At 46.2% G+C, this 16,674-nt stretch overlaps 1 protein-coding gene across 7 annotated transcripts in view; it reads left to right on the top strand.

The window, feature by feature from the left end:
- Positions 1-16,674, top strand: part of GPATCH8 (G-patch domain containing 8) — a 55,097-nt gene that overhangs the window by 27,394 nt on the left and 11,029 nt on the right. For 4 of the 7 annotated variants that reach the window (XM_021539906.2, XM_021539907.2, XM_021539908.3 and 1 more), the window contains 3 exons: positions 7,475-7,542; positions 7,964-8,050; positions 11,897-12,040. In XM_021539906.2, the coding sequence (XP_021395581.2) occupies positions 7,475-7,542; positions 7,964-8,050; positions 11,897-12,040 (299 nt within the window). Of the gene's footprint in view, positions 1-123; positions 5,341-5,449; positions 7,543-7,963; positions 8,051-11,896; positions 12,041-16,674 lie in introns of those variants that run through there. The other 3 variants (XM_077788260.1, XM_077788261.1, XM_077788259.1) reach the window with 3 other exon arrangements.

Genomic DNA, 16,674 nt, shown 5'->3' with positions numbered 1-16,674 from the left:
CAGGTGGTTCTGTTTAGGGCAGGGAGTCCCTTTTGGGACAGGTCCTTGCAGTGGCAGGAACTTTCCCTGTAGCCTTTCATCCTGAAGAAATACCTTCGGTCCCCTGCTTCCTCTGCCTATTTAGTAATAACTTAATGTTTGATTATGTTTCTAGCCAAGTTTTGGCATCATTTCAGTGTAACTGTTCTGGAAGAGCTGCTTCCATCTCCCTGGGGAGCAGCTCTGCTGATGTAACACTGGGAGGAGAGGGCAGGGCTGTGCCTGTGTCCCGGGAGCTCTTGGCAGTGCCATGCAGGGCTGGGAACCCTTCCTGCATCCTTGTTCCCTTCCATTCAGGCTGAAAGTAATAAACCTGCACAGTGTCAGGGCAGTGCTGTTCCTGGTGACCAAGGTGTGCCCCACACTGATTGTATAAATCATCCTGGTGATACAGGGAGCAGCAGTTAATAGAAGGTGCTTTAGGTTTATTTTATTTTTTCACAAGTACATCCAGCTAGGTAGCAAAGTCAGGTATAGCAAATTTGGTAGCAAATGCTAAAATCCACTTCCTCTATCAAGCTGTATTTTTGTTGGTTTTCAATTAAAAGAAAAAGCACAAGTGGATTTGTGCTCTGACTTGCAAATTCTGTGAGGATAAATATAGTCAGCATCACTATGGTGCAGTTCTTCTTTGGCACATTCCTCCTCAAATCTGTTCAGAAAAGGGAAAACATTCCCTCTTGGTCCAAGGGCTGAGCAGGGTGGAAGAGCAGAAGTCTGACAAGTGCTGGAAGCTGCTCAGAGCTGCAGGTGAAGCCGAGATCCCGTGGCTCAGGCAGGAAATGTCCTCTCCTGGCAGCCCCTGGGGTGATCCCAGCTGTGGGATGGAGCCAGATCTGAGTCCCCGTTTTGAGGCAGCCAGGTGGCTGCAAGCACAGCCTTTGCTGGATGTTCCTCAGGCTGTGGGGAGCAATAAACAGAGCTTTGACCACTCAAGCAACTGAGATCAGTCACAAATGTGATCACTTGGCAGCTGCAGCTTGGAGAAATGAGCTCAGGGTTTGAATTCCAAGGTCTTGAATCCTCGTGCTGTCACCTGCTCGCCAAATGGCTTCAGCTCCGATATTAATGTGTTTTCCATTTGTTGGCTCCTCTGATCTCCTGGAGGCAGACGGTGGATATGTGTCAGGCCTGTGAACACGGAACAATGAGCATCTGAGGGACTGAGGGGTGTCAGATTTCTTTCTGGGTTTTGGAGCTTTGTAATAAAACACAGGAAAACACAGGAGAGGCAGATAAAAATGCTTAACAGTGCCTTTATTCATTAAGTATGGGTTGGTTTGGCAGTCTTAGCTAAGAAATAGCTGTGATCACTCTCTTATCTTCTTGTATCTTCACATGTCCTCACAGGAACCGCAATCCTGGCATGGAGGAGCATTTTCATGCTTTTGTTTGCAACGCAAATCACGCTGGTGGTTTTAAGAGTTATGTTTTCATCTGAACTTAGCTTGAGAAACCTGGCCTGCTGTGGCTGCTGTCATCATGCCCATTTTCACTGCTGTGTTAAAACCTAGCAGACCACAGACCAAAGAGGAAGTTTGCTCAGTGTCATCTGGGGGAAGCAGTTGCCCCCTTGTTTGCTTTTGGAGGTACAAGATCTTTCCCTTGATTACAGGTGGTGAGTTTGTGTTGCTTGGGTGGGTGTAGCCAGTGAAATCTGAAATTATTGTGCTTTCAGTGCCACGTGTTTGCTGTGACAGACGGCCTTCGCCTGGCTTGGCACGAGGCCTTCTGGCCTTTTGTGCTGGTGCAGTGGAAGAGTAGTTTTATTAAACTGGGAGAGGGTAGTGTGGGGAAGGGAGAGGCCGTGCCCATGCACAGCCTGCTTCGCTCCTCAGTGCAGCCCTGAACCAGAGCAGACCCTTCGTCCACTTACCAAGATGAACACAGACAGCAAGTTTTACCTTGACTTCCTATCCTGAATCAACCAGGAATTGTGTTTTTGCTCCAACACCTTCTTTGTTGCTCTTTAATCCATTGCTCAGCATTTGGGGAGGGATGTTTTTTGACCCAGACTCCACTGTTTCTTCCCCTGCAAAAGTTCAAGGAGTTCTGCTTGGTGCCTCAGTGTCAAACCTCAGCTTGGTTTTCTGCAAGTGGCACCCTTGGTTTGTGTGTCTGTGAACTTTTGAGCTCTCACTGAAAGTTTTCCATGTGATTGAGATGCTTACAACTTGACTTTCTCTCGTCATTTCTCCTCTGCTTAGTAAGGATTAAATTCACAAGGCATTTTCTGTGTTCTTGGAAAACACTTTTTCCTCTCTAGAACTTTATTTGCCACCAAGGATGATGGACCTTTGTTTGAATCTCTTGATTATTTTGACCTCTTCCAGAAATCTGACATAAACAGGATGAGCTCACAAATCTAATTTCCAAAGGAGACCGGGATTAAAGCTTGCCCTGTTTGTTCATTTGCTTCTTGCAGCAGTTGGGATGAGTTTGATAATGTGGTGTCATTTTTAGCCAGTGAGGAGTACCCCAGGCTTGTGCATCAGTGAAATTGAGTGGATTTTCTCTCTTCTCCCCTTTTGATGTACTGAATGAGGAGTCTGAATTTTCAACAGCTCAGCTCTTGGTTTCTCCCATACTCTTAGGGAGCCCTGTGCTGCCAAGGCCACTAACCCCTGTCCAACCTGAATATTTCCTGGCACAATCTGAAGCTGTTCCCTCTTGTCCTGTCACTTGTTCCCTGGAAGCAGAGCCCAGAACCCCCCCAGGCTACAGCAAAACAGTCCCAGGAGTGTTGAATGTTGAAAAATCCTCATCTTTAAAATGCAGCTAATTCATGAACACAGGGACTCCTCCCTATTTCCCTCTTCCCAAACAGTGCAGCTGAAGGTGAGCTCTGTCTCGGGGGATCCATTTCTGCAGGTGTTGGCTGCAGACTTCAGGCACCTAGTTCCCTTCCAGAGCCTGCAGTGGAATTTGTACTGACTGAACAAAGCAACCCTCAACCAGAACAGCCCTGTGCTGTGGTCATGAACCTGCCCTGCACACAGCTGAGTGAGAGTCCCTTTCCAGGAGCAGCTGAAAGCCCCTGGAAAGTTGTGTCTTACTGTGGGTTTCAGTTGCAGCATCAAGATAACAAATAAGGAGAAATCCTCCATGTCCAACAAGATCAGATGCTGTTGTCTGTGTCCTCTGGAGATGCTGAGTTTATGAAATTATCCTCCAGTGACAAGTGTGATATCAATCAGTTCTCTAGGATTGGATCCTGCAAAGCTTGTATCTGGGGGGAATTTCTATGAAGACGACAACAAAACAAGCAGGATTACAGTTCTTGTGTTACTTTGTGGTGCTTACACTGTGCATAAGGGACACACTGGAAGAGATCTGATTGAATTATGTTAGCATAGAATTTTTGGGGTACTTTTTTTCATCCTGTTATATCTGAATGCCCCTTTAATGGAGAAATTTACCTGTTAGGATAGAACAAGAAGTAGATGTTATCAATTAAGTAAAGGTTCAATTTACATTAGGTATTGGGAAGAAACTCTTCCCTGTGAGGGTGGTGAGACTGTGGCACAGGGTACTCAGAGCAGCTGTGGCTGCCCCTGCATCTGTGGGAGTGTTCCAGGCCAGGCTGGACAGGAGCAACCTGGGTTAGTGGAAGGTGTCCCTGTTCCATGGAGGAACTGGTTTTTAAGTTACCTCCCAACCCAGGCCATGATGCTGTTTTTGGAGGGAGGAGTTCCTCTGAATCTGAAAATCTGATGAAAACTGTTTTCTGTTTTGACTTGCTAAAAAAAGGATAAAACATGGGCTGGTGTTGACAATGTTGGCATTTCCGGACAGGCTCAGATGGCAGCTCCAGCTGGGATATTCCCATTCCAGAGGGCAGAACAGCATCCACACAGTGTCCAGAGCCAGAGCATGGCCCTGAACCCACAGTCCTCCATATGCAGCGTGACCTGTGTCTGATAGCGAAGCCCTGAACCTTAGGATGAATTTCCCCAAGATTTATTCATTTATAGCACTGTGGGGGGAAGTATTTGCTCGTATCCAATAGCTTTATGCAGTTAAAAAGAAGGGAACCTGGAGAAGCCTGCCTGGCCCCGTGCTCCCTGCCACTGCAGGGCTCTGGGAAGGGATGGCTGTCAGGGTTTGTTTGGGTCTGAGCAATTTTTCACAAGCTGGGAGAAAGGTTTTCCCATTTCTTGGGGAAGGGAAAGCAAAAGAGTTACAGCAGGTCAGTTTGGGAATCTCATTTCATTTCTGAGGGCAGGGAATCATTACTAACCTAATTTCCTTTGAGATTGGGTTTTCTAAGGTGTAACTCTTGTGTGAGCTGTTTAAGTTTTCCATCCTGCTGGAGGTTCCTACTCTGTCCTCTCCATGAGATTTTCCCTGTGTGTGGAAGTGTTTTATGCAATAACCCTCTCTGCTTTGGGGTCTGCAACCTGTGCAGTGACCAGTCTGTGAAGGAGTTTGTGACCTGCCTCAAAAAGAAATTAAATGTCGCAAGGTGCAGGGGGCTGGGACAGGGATAGAGCAGGATTTGCACTGGGAATTAGCCCTCCATGTGGCACTGCTTGCAGCCCTGCTGAGTGGCAGGAAGTGTGGGAATTCTGGGCCTTGGAAGCTCATGTTCCCTTCAAAGCATGCTGGTGTACAGGAAAGGCTCAGCAGGGACCCCAAACCTGGGAGGCTCCCAACATCCGAGCCACATTTACCTGCTGGGAAAGATCCCATTGTCATGGCCAGCAGTAGGATAAATTTTCCTTGAGGAAGTTCCTTCAAAGCAGAAGTAATGAGCTGAGCTTGGAGAATCCCATCTCCCCCTTTGACTGCTCCTCATGTCCCACATGCCAGCCAATGGGCAAGGGTGGCCCTGAGCCTGTCCCTGTCCCTTCACCATCGTAGCTTTCCTTGGACAAGGAGCGAGGCCACCCCAGTGCCCAGCAGCATGTCCTGCTGCCCAGCTGGCTCCAGGGGGGTCCATGTGGGGTTGGCACTGCTGCCACAGCTGTGCTACATGCCTGGATATGCCACTTGTCACCTGGATGTCACACATGAGGTTCCATCCATAGTGAAATTATGGTTCTGTTTAAAACAGAGGCATCGCTTTTCGCATGGAATATTCTCCTCTTACCTGCAAGCAGAGTTCCTTTTGGCCCAGAGTATTTGTTGCTTCCTTAAGATCCTGATTTGTTTCCTTTTTAAATTGCCTGCTTACATGTGCCTCAGTGCCTCCTCGGAGCGGGGCCGTCACCAGGAGCTCTCCCAGCACCCAGCAGGAGTCAGAGCTGCTCCAGTGGCTCCCTGGTTCTGCAGGGCACATCACAGTCATGGGGTGGAGGGGTGAGCAAGAAGCCTCCTGTTATTTTTTTTTTACCCATCCTCCCTGCCAAACGGCCTATTTTCTGCCCCTAATGGTTTTTGCCTAACAAATGGTGTTTCTTTTTTACAGCGTTATGATCCTGGACTTGTTGTGGTGATGGTAAACTTAGCAGTGGTAATTTTTTATTTTCAGACTGAATTACTCCTTTGTCATCAGTGCACCAATGTTAGGCTTACTTTCTCTGTTGTAGCCATCATCCTTCTGCTTGGTCTTTCATTTTCCTTTCCTTTCTTTATGCACACTTGTCTGATCCTTGTTCATTAAAGGGTATTGCTAAGAAGGGATGTTTGTTTGTTAGAATTGCCAAAATCAGTTTAAACATAAATTTTTAATACTGTCCAAACTTGATTATTTTTCCCCCAACACGATGGGCACTAGCACTTGCTACTGCAATTTCAAAGTAGATTTTGAATTTAAAAAACCAACTCAAAAAACTTTGACTGCCTTAGAAGGCAAAAGTACTGATGCATTGTTTGTGTACAGGGGTTTACCAGGCCAATGAGGCTGCATCAAAAGATCTCAATTGCTGGAGAAGCAAAACAAAAATGAACCAAAAATACCCAAAACCCAACCAAAACAAAAAAGAAAAAGCTTGAAAAATATTTGAATAATAAATTGTTGGCGCTTGGTGCCAGCCATTCCATTTGGGTTCACCACTTACCAGTAAATCCCTGACTGAGACGTTATGAAAGTGATATTGCACCTAGGAATTCATTTTTATAACCTGTCTTTAATTTGGTCCTTTTGCTAAAAATTGCAGTCACTGCTTACTGTATTATACCATTGGGCATAAGAGAAACCTTGTCAAAGATGAGCATTAAATATCCAAAGGAAAGCTCAATCCAAACCATTTCAGGTCAATGTGATCACTACTTTTGGACCTGATGGATACCTGCCTGCCAAATTCCCAGACATATCAACAAAACCATAAAGCAATTAATTAAATTGATTTATTTCTGAATAAAACCACATGTGTGTACTTTAAGGTTCAAAAGCCCCTCTAGGGCTGTGATTTTGGCAGGAATTATGGCTGATGCTGGAAAAGAATTCACACCTATCCAGGTTTTCTGAGGCAGTTTTAAAGACTTTAACCTTTTGCACATGTGGATGGCAGTGGAATATTTCAGCATGACTTCAACGTGTCAATCTTTTAGCCCAAAGGTATAATACCTGTGTATGTGTGTATAACAAGAGTTGTTTACACCAAACAAGAGCAATAATAAGGGAAGTAAACATTCTGTTTTTTCACTCAAGGTTTGCACTGGAGAAGGTAAGTACTTTGTCAGTGGGTTACATCACAACCACCAGTGCCAGTTGTGATGTAAAAATCAAAATAATAATAATTAAAAAAAAAAAAAAAGCTGTGGTAGTAAAGTGCTTGTCTGCCCCATTTTGCTTTGTTTGGCTGGTTATGAGTGGATTAAAGATATGTTTTTTTTTAAATAATAAATCTCCAGCATAGTTTGATTAGTTCAAAGTCAATTTTCTTCGCAACCAGTCCTTTTCACAGCTTACAGGTGACACGGCGGGGCCAGAGCATCGCTCAGGGGCTGGGTGAGCAGGGACCCACCCCTGGCCTAGACTGGGTGGTTGGGATGGAGGAAGTTTGGCTTCTGTGCCATTATTTTCCTCAGCATTCCTTACTCCTGGGGAGGGCAAAAGCTGGTGGGAGGGAGGCTTCCACATCTCTTACAGCAAAGTTCTAATCGATTATTCATGAGCTGCAACAGTGAAATGTGATTAACAGCTTCTTCACTCTTATGGGGAGATCAGGAGCTTGATGTGGAAGCCTTGAAAAGGCTCAAAGTCCTGATGTATCAGCCCTGCCCCAGGGCTTGTCATGGGGGAACATTAACCACAAGAAGCTTTTACATGAGCAGTTAATGTTCAGAAAAATGCATTTATCATCCTGGGTGCCATTTGGAGCTGGGCACAGGGTTGGCTGTAAGCTGTGAGAATGGCTTGTGTTTGGTTCACTGTAGCTTTCTGGTCTCTGCACTCCAAGGCAAGATCTCTAACCACCCAAACCCAATGTGTACAGTGAGCTGTGGTGCTGGGCTGCTGCTGACCCCTCTCTGTGTGTTCCTCTTCCAGGGAGGACAGATCCCATCCCTATCGTTGTCAAGTATGATGTCATGGGCATGGGCCGGATGGAGATGGAGGTGAGCTCCCCTCACCCCTGCAGGGCTTCTGGGGAGTGGGTGGGAAAGGCATTTCAGGTGAGAGTTTGCGCATCCCAGGCAAAGAACAACTTGCTCTTCAATCAGCGCAGTAAGAAAACACTTGTCTGCAAAATGCATCCCCTGTTTATCCCTGTGAGCCTGGGTTCTGGAGTCTGGATGCTCCCCAAAATCACTGGGCTCTGAGATTTCCCCTCCCCAAAGCTGTCATGGGCCTGCCAGGACCCTCCATGTCAGGGGGATTAATGACCTGTTTTACACTTGGGGTGACAAAGCAGGGAAAGCAAAGTACAACTTGCATGGATTCTGTTTCAGCTGAAGTTGTTGTGCTTTCTGGTAGATTTGGTGGTGCAATGTATTTATGGACCAAATTGCATCTCTTCTCTGTTTTTTTTTAAAACAGCTTGACTACGCCGAGGATGCCACGGAGCGGAGGCGAGTGCTGGAGGTGGAGAAGGAAGACACCGAGGAGCTGAGGCAGAAGTACAAGGTACAAAGAGAGGGTCATCAACATCTGTGTCTGTGGGCTGCTTGGGAGATCTGTTCTGATGGGGCTGAGTTCTCCTGCTTCTGCTGCAGTGATGGTGGTAGAAATTCACTGCTCTTGGGTTTGGTCATTGTGAAGATGATGTGTGTTTTAACACACCAGTTATTCACTTCCTGGCATCAACCTTCCTGTTTATTTAGCTGCTGAAGAGCCCCAGGACAGCAGCAGGGCTTTCTCCATGTGCTTTGCTCCGGTTCTGGAAGGAACAGTCCTGGGGTGAGCAGGACATTTCCTTCCCTACATCCAGGGCTGCCAGATTTTTAGAGTGAGCCTGCCAAGTCAGAACAAAACCTGCAGGTGGTAGAGGGGCAGTTACCAGCTGGGGGGAAGGAGCTCTTGCATTGTATTGAGTGAGGAGTGAGCAGTACATTTGTGATGTTATTGCATAAATCCTGCTTGCTTTGGAAAGGTAGGACATGGCTCCACCTTGGAGAAATTGATGGGCTCGAGCTCTTTGGAAGAATAGCTCAGGCAGCATTAAAAAAAGACAAATTCTGTATTTCTATGGTATTTAAAAAACCTGTGGGGTTATTTTGTAAGTCAAGGGCTGATAAAAACGAGCTGTAGTGTTGGATTGAGCGTGACATGCAGGAGCATTCTTGGATTAGCTGTAACCAGGTTCTCTGTGGAGACATGGTCTCTGCTCATCCTTTAATCCACTCTTCCGCTCCCAGCCCTGCAGTCCATCAGCTCTGAGGAAAGCCTACTTGTTCAATTGTCCGGGGATTAGGGGAGTACCAGGGTTGAGGAAGAGCCCAAGACATCCAAATGAAGTGTCAGTCTTGCATAAATTTTAATTATTTCAGAAATAATGGGAAAGTAGTTTCAATGCCATTAAAATTAAACATAACCTCGGCAAATCTAAAATTCCATTTCCCTAGTTGAACAGTTAATTCTTCAGGCAGTTTATTCAGCTATGAAAACTTATAGCCTCCTCTCCTCTTTTTTCTTGAGATCTTGCTTTGCTTGGTAAGTGAGCTGCAGGTGTTTGGGTACCCAAGGGGGCTGTGGGCTCCCTGTCCCTGGGAAGGTTGAATGGGGCTTGGAGCAACCTGGTCTAGTGGGAGGTGTCCCTGCCCATGGCAGGGAGTGGGACTGGGTGAGCTTTAAGGTCCCTCCCAAGCAAAACCATTTTGTGATCCTGGAGTTCTTGGTGTGTACAATTATCTTTCCAAACACAGCCCACCCTGTGTTGCTCTGAGATTATTTTCTCTTCCTGCCCTCATCCAGCACAGGTGTTTTTCAGGAGCTCTGGAGCAGTGGCACTCTCTCCCAGGTGCAGTGGGTTTTTATTAGCTCAGTTCATCCTTAGCCCCTTGCATTTTGGTATTAATCTGTGAAAAATCTCTGCAGCTGTTACTTTTTGCTGCTCTGCCGGAGTCCATTATGTAACTGCCGATGGCGATGCGTCCTGATCAGCCATTCAGGGAGCCTCAGAGAATCAGATCACTCTGCAGCCAAGAAATGTGTTTTAATTCCCTTCTTTTATATAAATTCTGATCACTCAAATGGCTGGGTTTCATTGTTTGGCCACAGGATGCTTGCTCAGAAAAATCTACACATGGCACAGGAAGCTTGTCTGGGATTCAGAGGAACTTTAAACGTCCGTGTTCTGTGGAGCTCATGCTGCTCACGCTGCTCTGTTTTCCTTTCTTGTCTTCCTGGGGACCTGCCTCAGGCTCAAAACTCCAGATTTGTTGATGTTTTTCTTTTTTTTCCCTTGACAAGGGCATCTGGTAATAGATGGAAGCAGGAAGTTGCTTCCTTTTTTATGTAGAAGTGAACAGTGATTGAAATTGAAAGCAATCCCAAACATGAGCACCAAAATTTTTTTGATATATTTTTCCTCTCAGTTGTTGAAATTTTTTAATATAAATTTTCTATCATATAAAACATGCTCAGTAATGTTATTTTAATGCCATTTTGATGTAGTAACTAGGAGATAAACCATATTGCCTTGAACAAGATCTGAAATTCAAAGGAAAAACCTTTCAAGTTTTCTGTCTTAAACGTTTGTGGCCTCTGCTTGCTGAGGAAGGAAGCTTCCCATAGAAGGTTTGTATTGAAGATGGAAAAGAAGATCCTTAAGTGCTTTTTCTGTAATGTTAGGCTGTTTTTTTATATAATTTCTCTTTATTCCAGTTGAAATGCCTATGGTCAATGGTTATATGGGGAGTGCTGCAGTGAGTACAGTGGGCTTTGTGATGCAGCATTTGTAGCTGATTTGGAGTAAAACCTTCTACCTCCTCAGGGTAAACCTCCCCCAGAGAGCTCATGGAGAGTGGTGATGTTTTATTAATTCTGCTGGTGGGGTTGTAATTGATACAGCCTGGCAAGAGGGAACAGCTGCTTAGCCCTGAGGTTGCTGTGTCCCAGCATCAGAGCCCCCCAGATATGCAGCAGCCCTGGGGACAGCACAGGCTCCTTCCATACCTGGATTTCCAGCCAGTGAAGCTGGCTGAGGGACTGGGATTTCCCCAGTTCCAGAGCTCAGTGCATAGTCAAAACCTGTAGCAAAAGAGAGGAGGACGTAGCTGTTGCCAAGTGAGACACCTCATCTCTGCCTGAGGTTTGGTTTTCCACCTGTGTTGTTCAGTTGTAGAAGGGGAAAGAGCCTGGTTCTGTTCCCAAGGCAGGGATCCTCCTAGATTTGATGCCAGTGTGTCTCTGGGTTAGCTTGAGGCTTTGAACCATGCCTTGGAGCAGAGACCATCCAGGAGATCCCCTGAGGCAGAGCTGCTTTGCCCCATCAGCACTGCAGGCCTTGTTTGAAGCAGTCTGCTTTTAGTGGTACTTCTGCGATGACCAGGGATGTTCAGTCCTTGTGGGTCCCTTCCAGCACAGAATATTTTGAGATTTTGGCTAACAAATAGTGCCAAGGTTGGCAGCATTGCAAAGATCTGGAATCCCTCCTGTTAATTTGCAAAGGCTGCTCTGCTTAGTAAGCTGGGTTCAGTAAGGCCAAGTGCTGGGACCTGCATTTGGGTCACAGCATCCCCATGGAAGGTTCCAGGTGAGTGCAAAATGACTGGAAATCGGGACAGAACCTGGAGGTGCTGGTCAGCAGCAGCTGGTCATGAGCCCAGGTAGGTGCCCAGGTGGGCAAGAGGCCAATGGCACCTGTCCTAGGACTGGGGTGGCAGCAGGACCAGGGCAGTGACTGTCCCCTGAGCTGGCATTGCTGAGGGACCTCAAGTGCTGTGTCCAGTCCTGGACACCTCATGATAAGGAGGACACTAGGGGCTGGAGAGTCCCCAGAGAAGGGAATGAAGCTGGGAAGGGGCTGGAGCCCCCAGGAGGGGCTGAGGGAGCTGGGGGGGCTCAGCCTGGAGCAAAGGAGGCTCAGGGCCCTTCTGGCTCTGCACAGCTCCTGCCAGGAGGGGACAGCCGGGGGTTGGCTCTGCTCCAGGAACAGGGACAAGAGGAGAGGGAACGGCCTCAGGCTGGGACAGGGCAGGCTCAGGGTGGGCTCCAGGAGGAATTTCCCCATGGAAAGGGGGGGTCAGGCCTTGAAAGGTATGGCCCAGAGAGGTTTGGACTGCCCATCCCTGAAGATGCCCAAGTAAGGCCTGGATGTGGCACTCTGGGCTGGGCACAAGGTGGACATTGGGCACAGGTTGGACCCAGTGATCTTGGATGTGTTTTCCAACCTCAGTTATCCTGTAATAAATATAATCAATGTACACTAAGTTTTTATTAAGCACTATTTTTCCTTAAAGGACTAACCCGTCATCTTCCAGGCTGTTCTACAGGACACTTAACAGAAGCAATTTTTTATTAATTTTTCAGGATTATGTTGATAAAGAAAAGGCCATTGCCAAAGCTTTGGAAGACCTCAGAGCAAACTTCTACTGTGAACTCTGTGACAAGCAGTATCAGAAGCACCAGGAGTTTGACAACCACATAAACTCTTACGACCATGCTCACAAGCAGGTAACCAGTTGTAGAAGCACAGTTCATCTGTTGGATGTTCATTGTGGTGGTCTTGTTTGTGGTTAATACTTGGAGTTTCCCTGGTGTATCTGTTTTCCTTACTGGTCCAGGAATAGGTGTTTTATGTCACTGGGTAAGATTTTTATGCCCATCATTCATTTAAAAGCGCAAAACAACAGAAGAACCCCAAGCCCCACTCGATGGTTGGCATCAAGGAACCCCACTTCTGAAAGACCCACGGGCAGGGATGTGCTGGTGTAAAACTGAAGAGAGTACACATGGAGGTGGATGGCTCCCAGCTTGCTTTTAGCATTAGTACAGCTTTGAGGAGTGATGATTCCCCACATGTGAGCATTTTACTACCTGAGTCTGTGTTCAGTGGAGTTACTGAAAACAGACTAGGAAATAATGGGCTGTGTCAAAGGAATCCTAAGAAAGAAGCACTTCCAAAATCTGTAATTCTCAAGAGAAGGTGGGTTCAGAGTCTCTGTGGAACTGGCTTTTTTTCCCAAGGTAGGGATGTACTGTAGTGTCTGCAGGGTGTTTTATGCTGCACAGTAAGTAATGGAAGTTCTTGTGTTAGCTTGATCTGTTTGACCATTTAAGCTGCTAAATGAGATGTAACTGCACAGCAGATAGCAGTGTTTGCCTCCTCCAGGGCTGGAAGGGCTCGGAGGAAGGGTTTGATGTTCCTAGTCATAAATTCTAGAAATACAATCATCAAAATGCTGGTAACTCGAGGAGGATGTGCTGTAGAGCTTGCAAAATAGCAGTGAAAACAGCTTGAAAACAAGAATTTGGCTTTAGAGTATGATTTTTGTTTGTGTGTGTTAAATGTACAATATGACAGAGAATCTGCTTTGAACTAAGGGTGTCATGTCAGGAATTCTCATGGCAGGGCAGTTGGGCTCTGAGGAGCAGTTTGGTAGAATCAAGAGCAGAAATTCATTTATTTCCTTGGTTATTGGGCAAAGGGGTGGTTTTGGCCAAACTTAGTCGTGACACCCGAGAGCAGAAAACTTCCTTGGGAGGTTTCCATCAGTTTGGCTGAAACCTGAGTGCAGTGACCTGCATTTATCTGGGAGGTGGCAGGACCTGTTTGTGTCACATTCTTGGTGTGCTGATGCCATGGGATTCTGTGAACTGCCCAGCCCTCAGTGACTGACAGGGCGCTGACGCCAGCCTGGCCAGGCTCAGAGCTCTTCCAGCAGCTGGAGATGCTGTGGAGGGAGGAAGCTAACCTGTGGATGGCAATAAAAGGAGTCATCAGCAGGAGTGGCCTGAGAGAAAAATGTCTTGTGTGCACACAGGGTGGAGTCATCTCATCCGGAGAAAGAATTTGGAGGTTGCTTGGTACTGCTGATTATTTTGAGAGGAATTATGTTCTTATATAAATCCATCCATTGCAGTCACTTCAGGCAGGCTTTGGAGAAAATGAGCCTCCAAACTCTGGCTGCATCACCCAGCATTAATTTCTAGTTACAGAGGGATTTAAACAAAGAAACAATCATGCTTTGCTTAGGGAAAAAATTGCTTATCCAGCTTTGTCGGGCTGAAATGTGTGTGACCCCGCTGGGTCAGCGTTCAGGGAGTGAACTTGAAACCCCCAAGACAGAATGACAGTGAATTTGCATAAGGAACATTATCTCTCTGCTGTGCTCCCTCCTGCTCCAGGGAGGCTCATACCCAGCAGTCCAGTCTAAATTTTAAAAGAGTTTAAAAAAAAGAGCTGTGCTTTTGATCTGTTGCACGTTGATGTTTTATAGTTTGTCTCTTTGGACAAGAGGGTGAGGTTGCAGAAAGGTGAGCCTAAAGTTTTTGAGGAAAAACATGAACTTTTCCAAAACTAGGCCCATCAGTTGGCTTTCTTGGAAAGAAAAGCTATTACAGTATCTTAGTTACAGCAACCCATCTTGGTATACATCATCTGCAAGATTTTGTTGTCTCAGTGGTAATTTTTGAGGCAACAGAGCTTGTTTTTGCTTTTTTCTTGGCTCAGTTTCTGCAGCATTTTTGCTTTTAAGTATTTTTAGTTCCACATCCCGCTGATGTTGAAGTGTTTGGTTATCCCTCTGTGGCTCTGTGAGCATTAGGCTGTCCCTGTAAATAGATGTTCCATCCTCAGATCCCTTTCCACTCCCGAGTTATAAAGACACTGTCTTGTATTCCAGGAAGGAACTCGGGATTATTGCCCAACAGGGATGATAGGTAAGTGTATTGATCCCAACCGGAGGAATTTTGGACCCACCAAAATTGTGTCAACACCAAACAATTAAAGGGGAGGTTTATTCATCTTTACTTCCTGCCTGTCCTGGTTTCATAGACCATTTGGCTACATCTGAATCAACCTTAACACCAAGTTTCTCCAAAAGGCAGCATTTCCTTACCTGGGAAAAGATCCTTGCATTTATTCTCCCAAACCACTGGCATGTTTCAACCATTGTGTTGGAAGTGTTCAGTGTTGTTCTGGAGCTGGTTTTAATTAGGTTGATACTTGATGAGAAGTGCAGCTGTTTTAAGGACCAGTCAGCACATGGCCTGTCCCTCTCAGGGGACTGCAAGCAGCTGGAGTGGGTGCAGGTGGCCCTGCAGGAGGGGCAGGAATCTCAGTTCTCTCACACATCCTGCAGTGAGCAGTTGGAAAGGCTGCATCCCATAACTTCTTGTACTGCTGCTGATGTCTTCAATGGTGGTTTTTCTGTAGCTGTAGGATTTTGATTTTGAAGGCCTGGTAGGTTATGAAGGGCCCCGCTCCTGATGGTGCCCACTCCTGACAGTCAACAAAACAATAATTAATAATTAACAGAGAGAAGGTAGCAAATGTAGAAAGAAAACTTCTGCAGCTAAGAAGGATCTTGGGTGGTGAAGATGGACCCATTGTATATCCCTGGAAGTGTTTAAGGCCAGGTTGGGCAGGACTTGCATCAACCTGGGATAGTTCAGGGTGTCCCTGCCCATGGCAGAGGGTGGAACAAGGTAATCTTTAGGATCTTTTCTAAGCCAAACCAGTCTGTGATTCTGTGATTTTTCTGCTGCTTTCCTGCAGATCCAAAATGTCCTGATCCTTGGGAGCTCCCACAGTCCTAGAACACTCTGGTCTCAGTGAGAATGTGTCCTTAAGGCATTACACCTGTGAGGGCTCCTTATTTGGTTTGGGGTTTTGACATTAAGATAAAGACCTCGTGTCAGATTTGTGTGAAGATGACTGTGAGCTGCTTGTCTGGGTTGTGGCCAGTCTGTGTGTTCCTGTCAAATAAACCTGGATGTACAGAGCCCAGCACCTGAAGCAGCCTGCAAGAGTTCTAGTTGGAATTATCTTGTATGTAAGTTATGTAGCATTTACAGTCAGCTTTTACTATGGGGGATTTTTAACAATCTAAGAACTTGGAGAATCTCCCACCATTACCTCGTTCTGCTCATGTGCCTGCTGAGGCTCGAGCTGTTTACTGAGTCACTGACCCAACAGAATCAAAACATTCTCCTTCTGCATTGCCTGTGAAAAACAAACGTGTTCCTGAGTGAACTTGTGCCAGGTTCCCTGGGAGAGCTCAAACCAGCATTTAAATGCAGATTTTATGTAGCTGTTTTTTTCCCCTAAGTATGTGGTGTTTTGGAGGTGTAGGTGATTAATTCTGCCTGGATTCTCTTTGTAAAAGGGCAAAGGGAGTGTATTCCATAAATAAGTTACTTGGGAAAGAAGGTGGAACTCAGAACTGAAAGTATAGGTGTGCAGTTCTCTTTGTGCCCTAATTAGCTGCATCTTTGCTTCTCATGCTGAGGGGGAGGGATCTGTTCAACCACAGTAAATTTACCAAGACAATCACTGCTGGGGTTGAGAAATACTCTGAATGCAAACCCTGAACTTTGTGTTTTGGGGAGACTTGAGATTTCCAAAACGTTGGGCCTCCAAGCACGGCTTGAATGGGGAAGACTGAGGAGGGAATCTCAGAGGTACTTGATGTTACACGGGAGGTTCTTCTGCTCCAGAAATGCTTTGTCCTCAGAAGATCCACCAGTTAACAATAAAGGGACTCCAAGAGAACTGGAGAAGGACTTTGGACAAGGGCATGGAGTGATAAAACAAAATGGAATGAATTTAACTGAAAAGGGAGTAGGTTTGGGTTAGAGATGATGAGGAAATTCTCCCCAGTGAGGGTGGGCAGGCGCTGGCACAGGTGCCCAGAGCAGCTGTGGCTGCCTCTGGATCCCTGGCAGTGCCCAAGGCCAGGTTGGACACTGGGGCTTGGAGCAGACTGGGACACTGGAAGATGTCCCTGCCCATGCCAGGGGGTGGCACTGGGTGAACATTAAGGTCCCTTCCAACCCAACCCATTCTATATTTTTCTTAACCCAGCTGAGAAAAATATTGATTCCTTCAAGGGAGGAAACGAAGATGAAATAAAACAGCATTTGCAGGCCATTTCCCCTCTGTTCTTTTCACTTCATTTATAAGCGTGCAAAGAATGTTGATGACCAAAGATAAGCCAGGCTTGTGTTCTCACTTCAGTAAAATGATCAAGGTTGCCATCCTTTGAGCTTGTGTTTCATGGTGTCGTTCACTCCCAAAAGCTTTTGGGGCAAAGAATCAAGCAGACATCAAAAGTTCAGAAAGCAAGAAATCTGTTGGCACAGAA

This window comes from Lonchura striata, chromosome 25, assembly GCF_046129695.1.
Source record: "Lonchura striata isolate bLonStr1 chromosome 25, bLonStr1.mat, whole genome shotgun sequence".
In the NCBI taxonomy this organism is placed as follows: Eukaryota; Metazoa; Chordata; class Aves; order Passeriformes; family Estrildidae; genus Lonchura; species Lonchura striata.
This window is presented reverse-complemented; position numbering and strand designations above follow the sequence as displayed.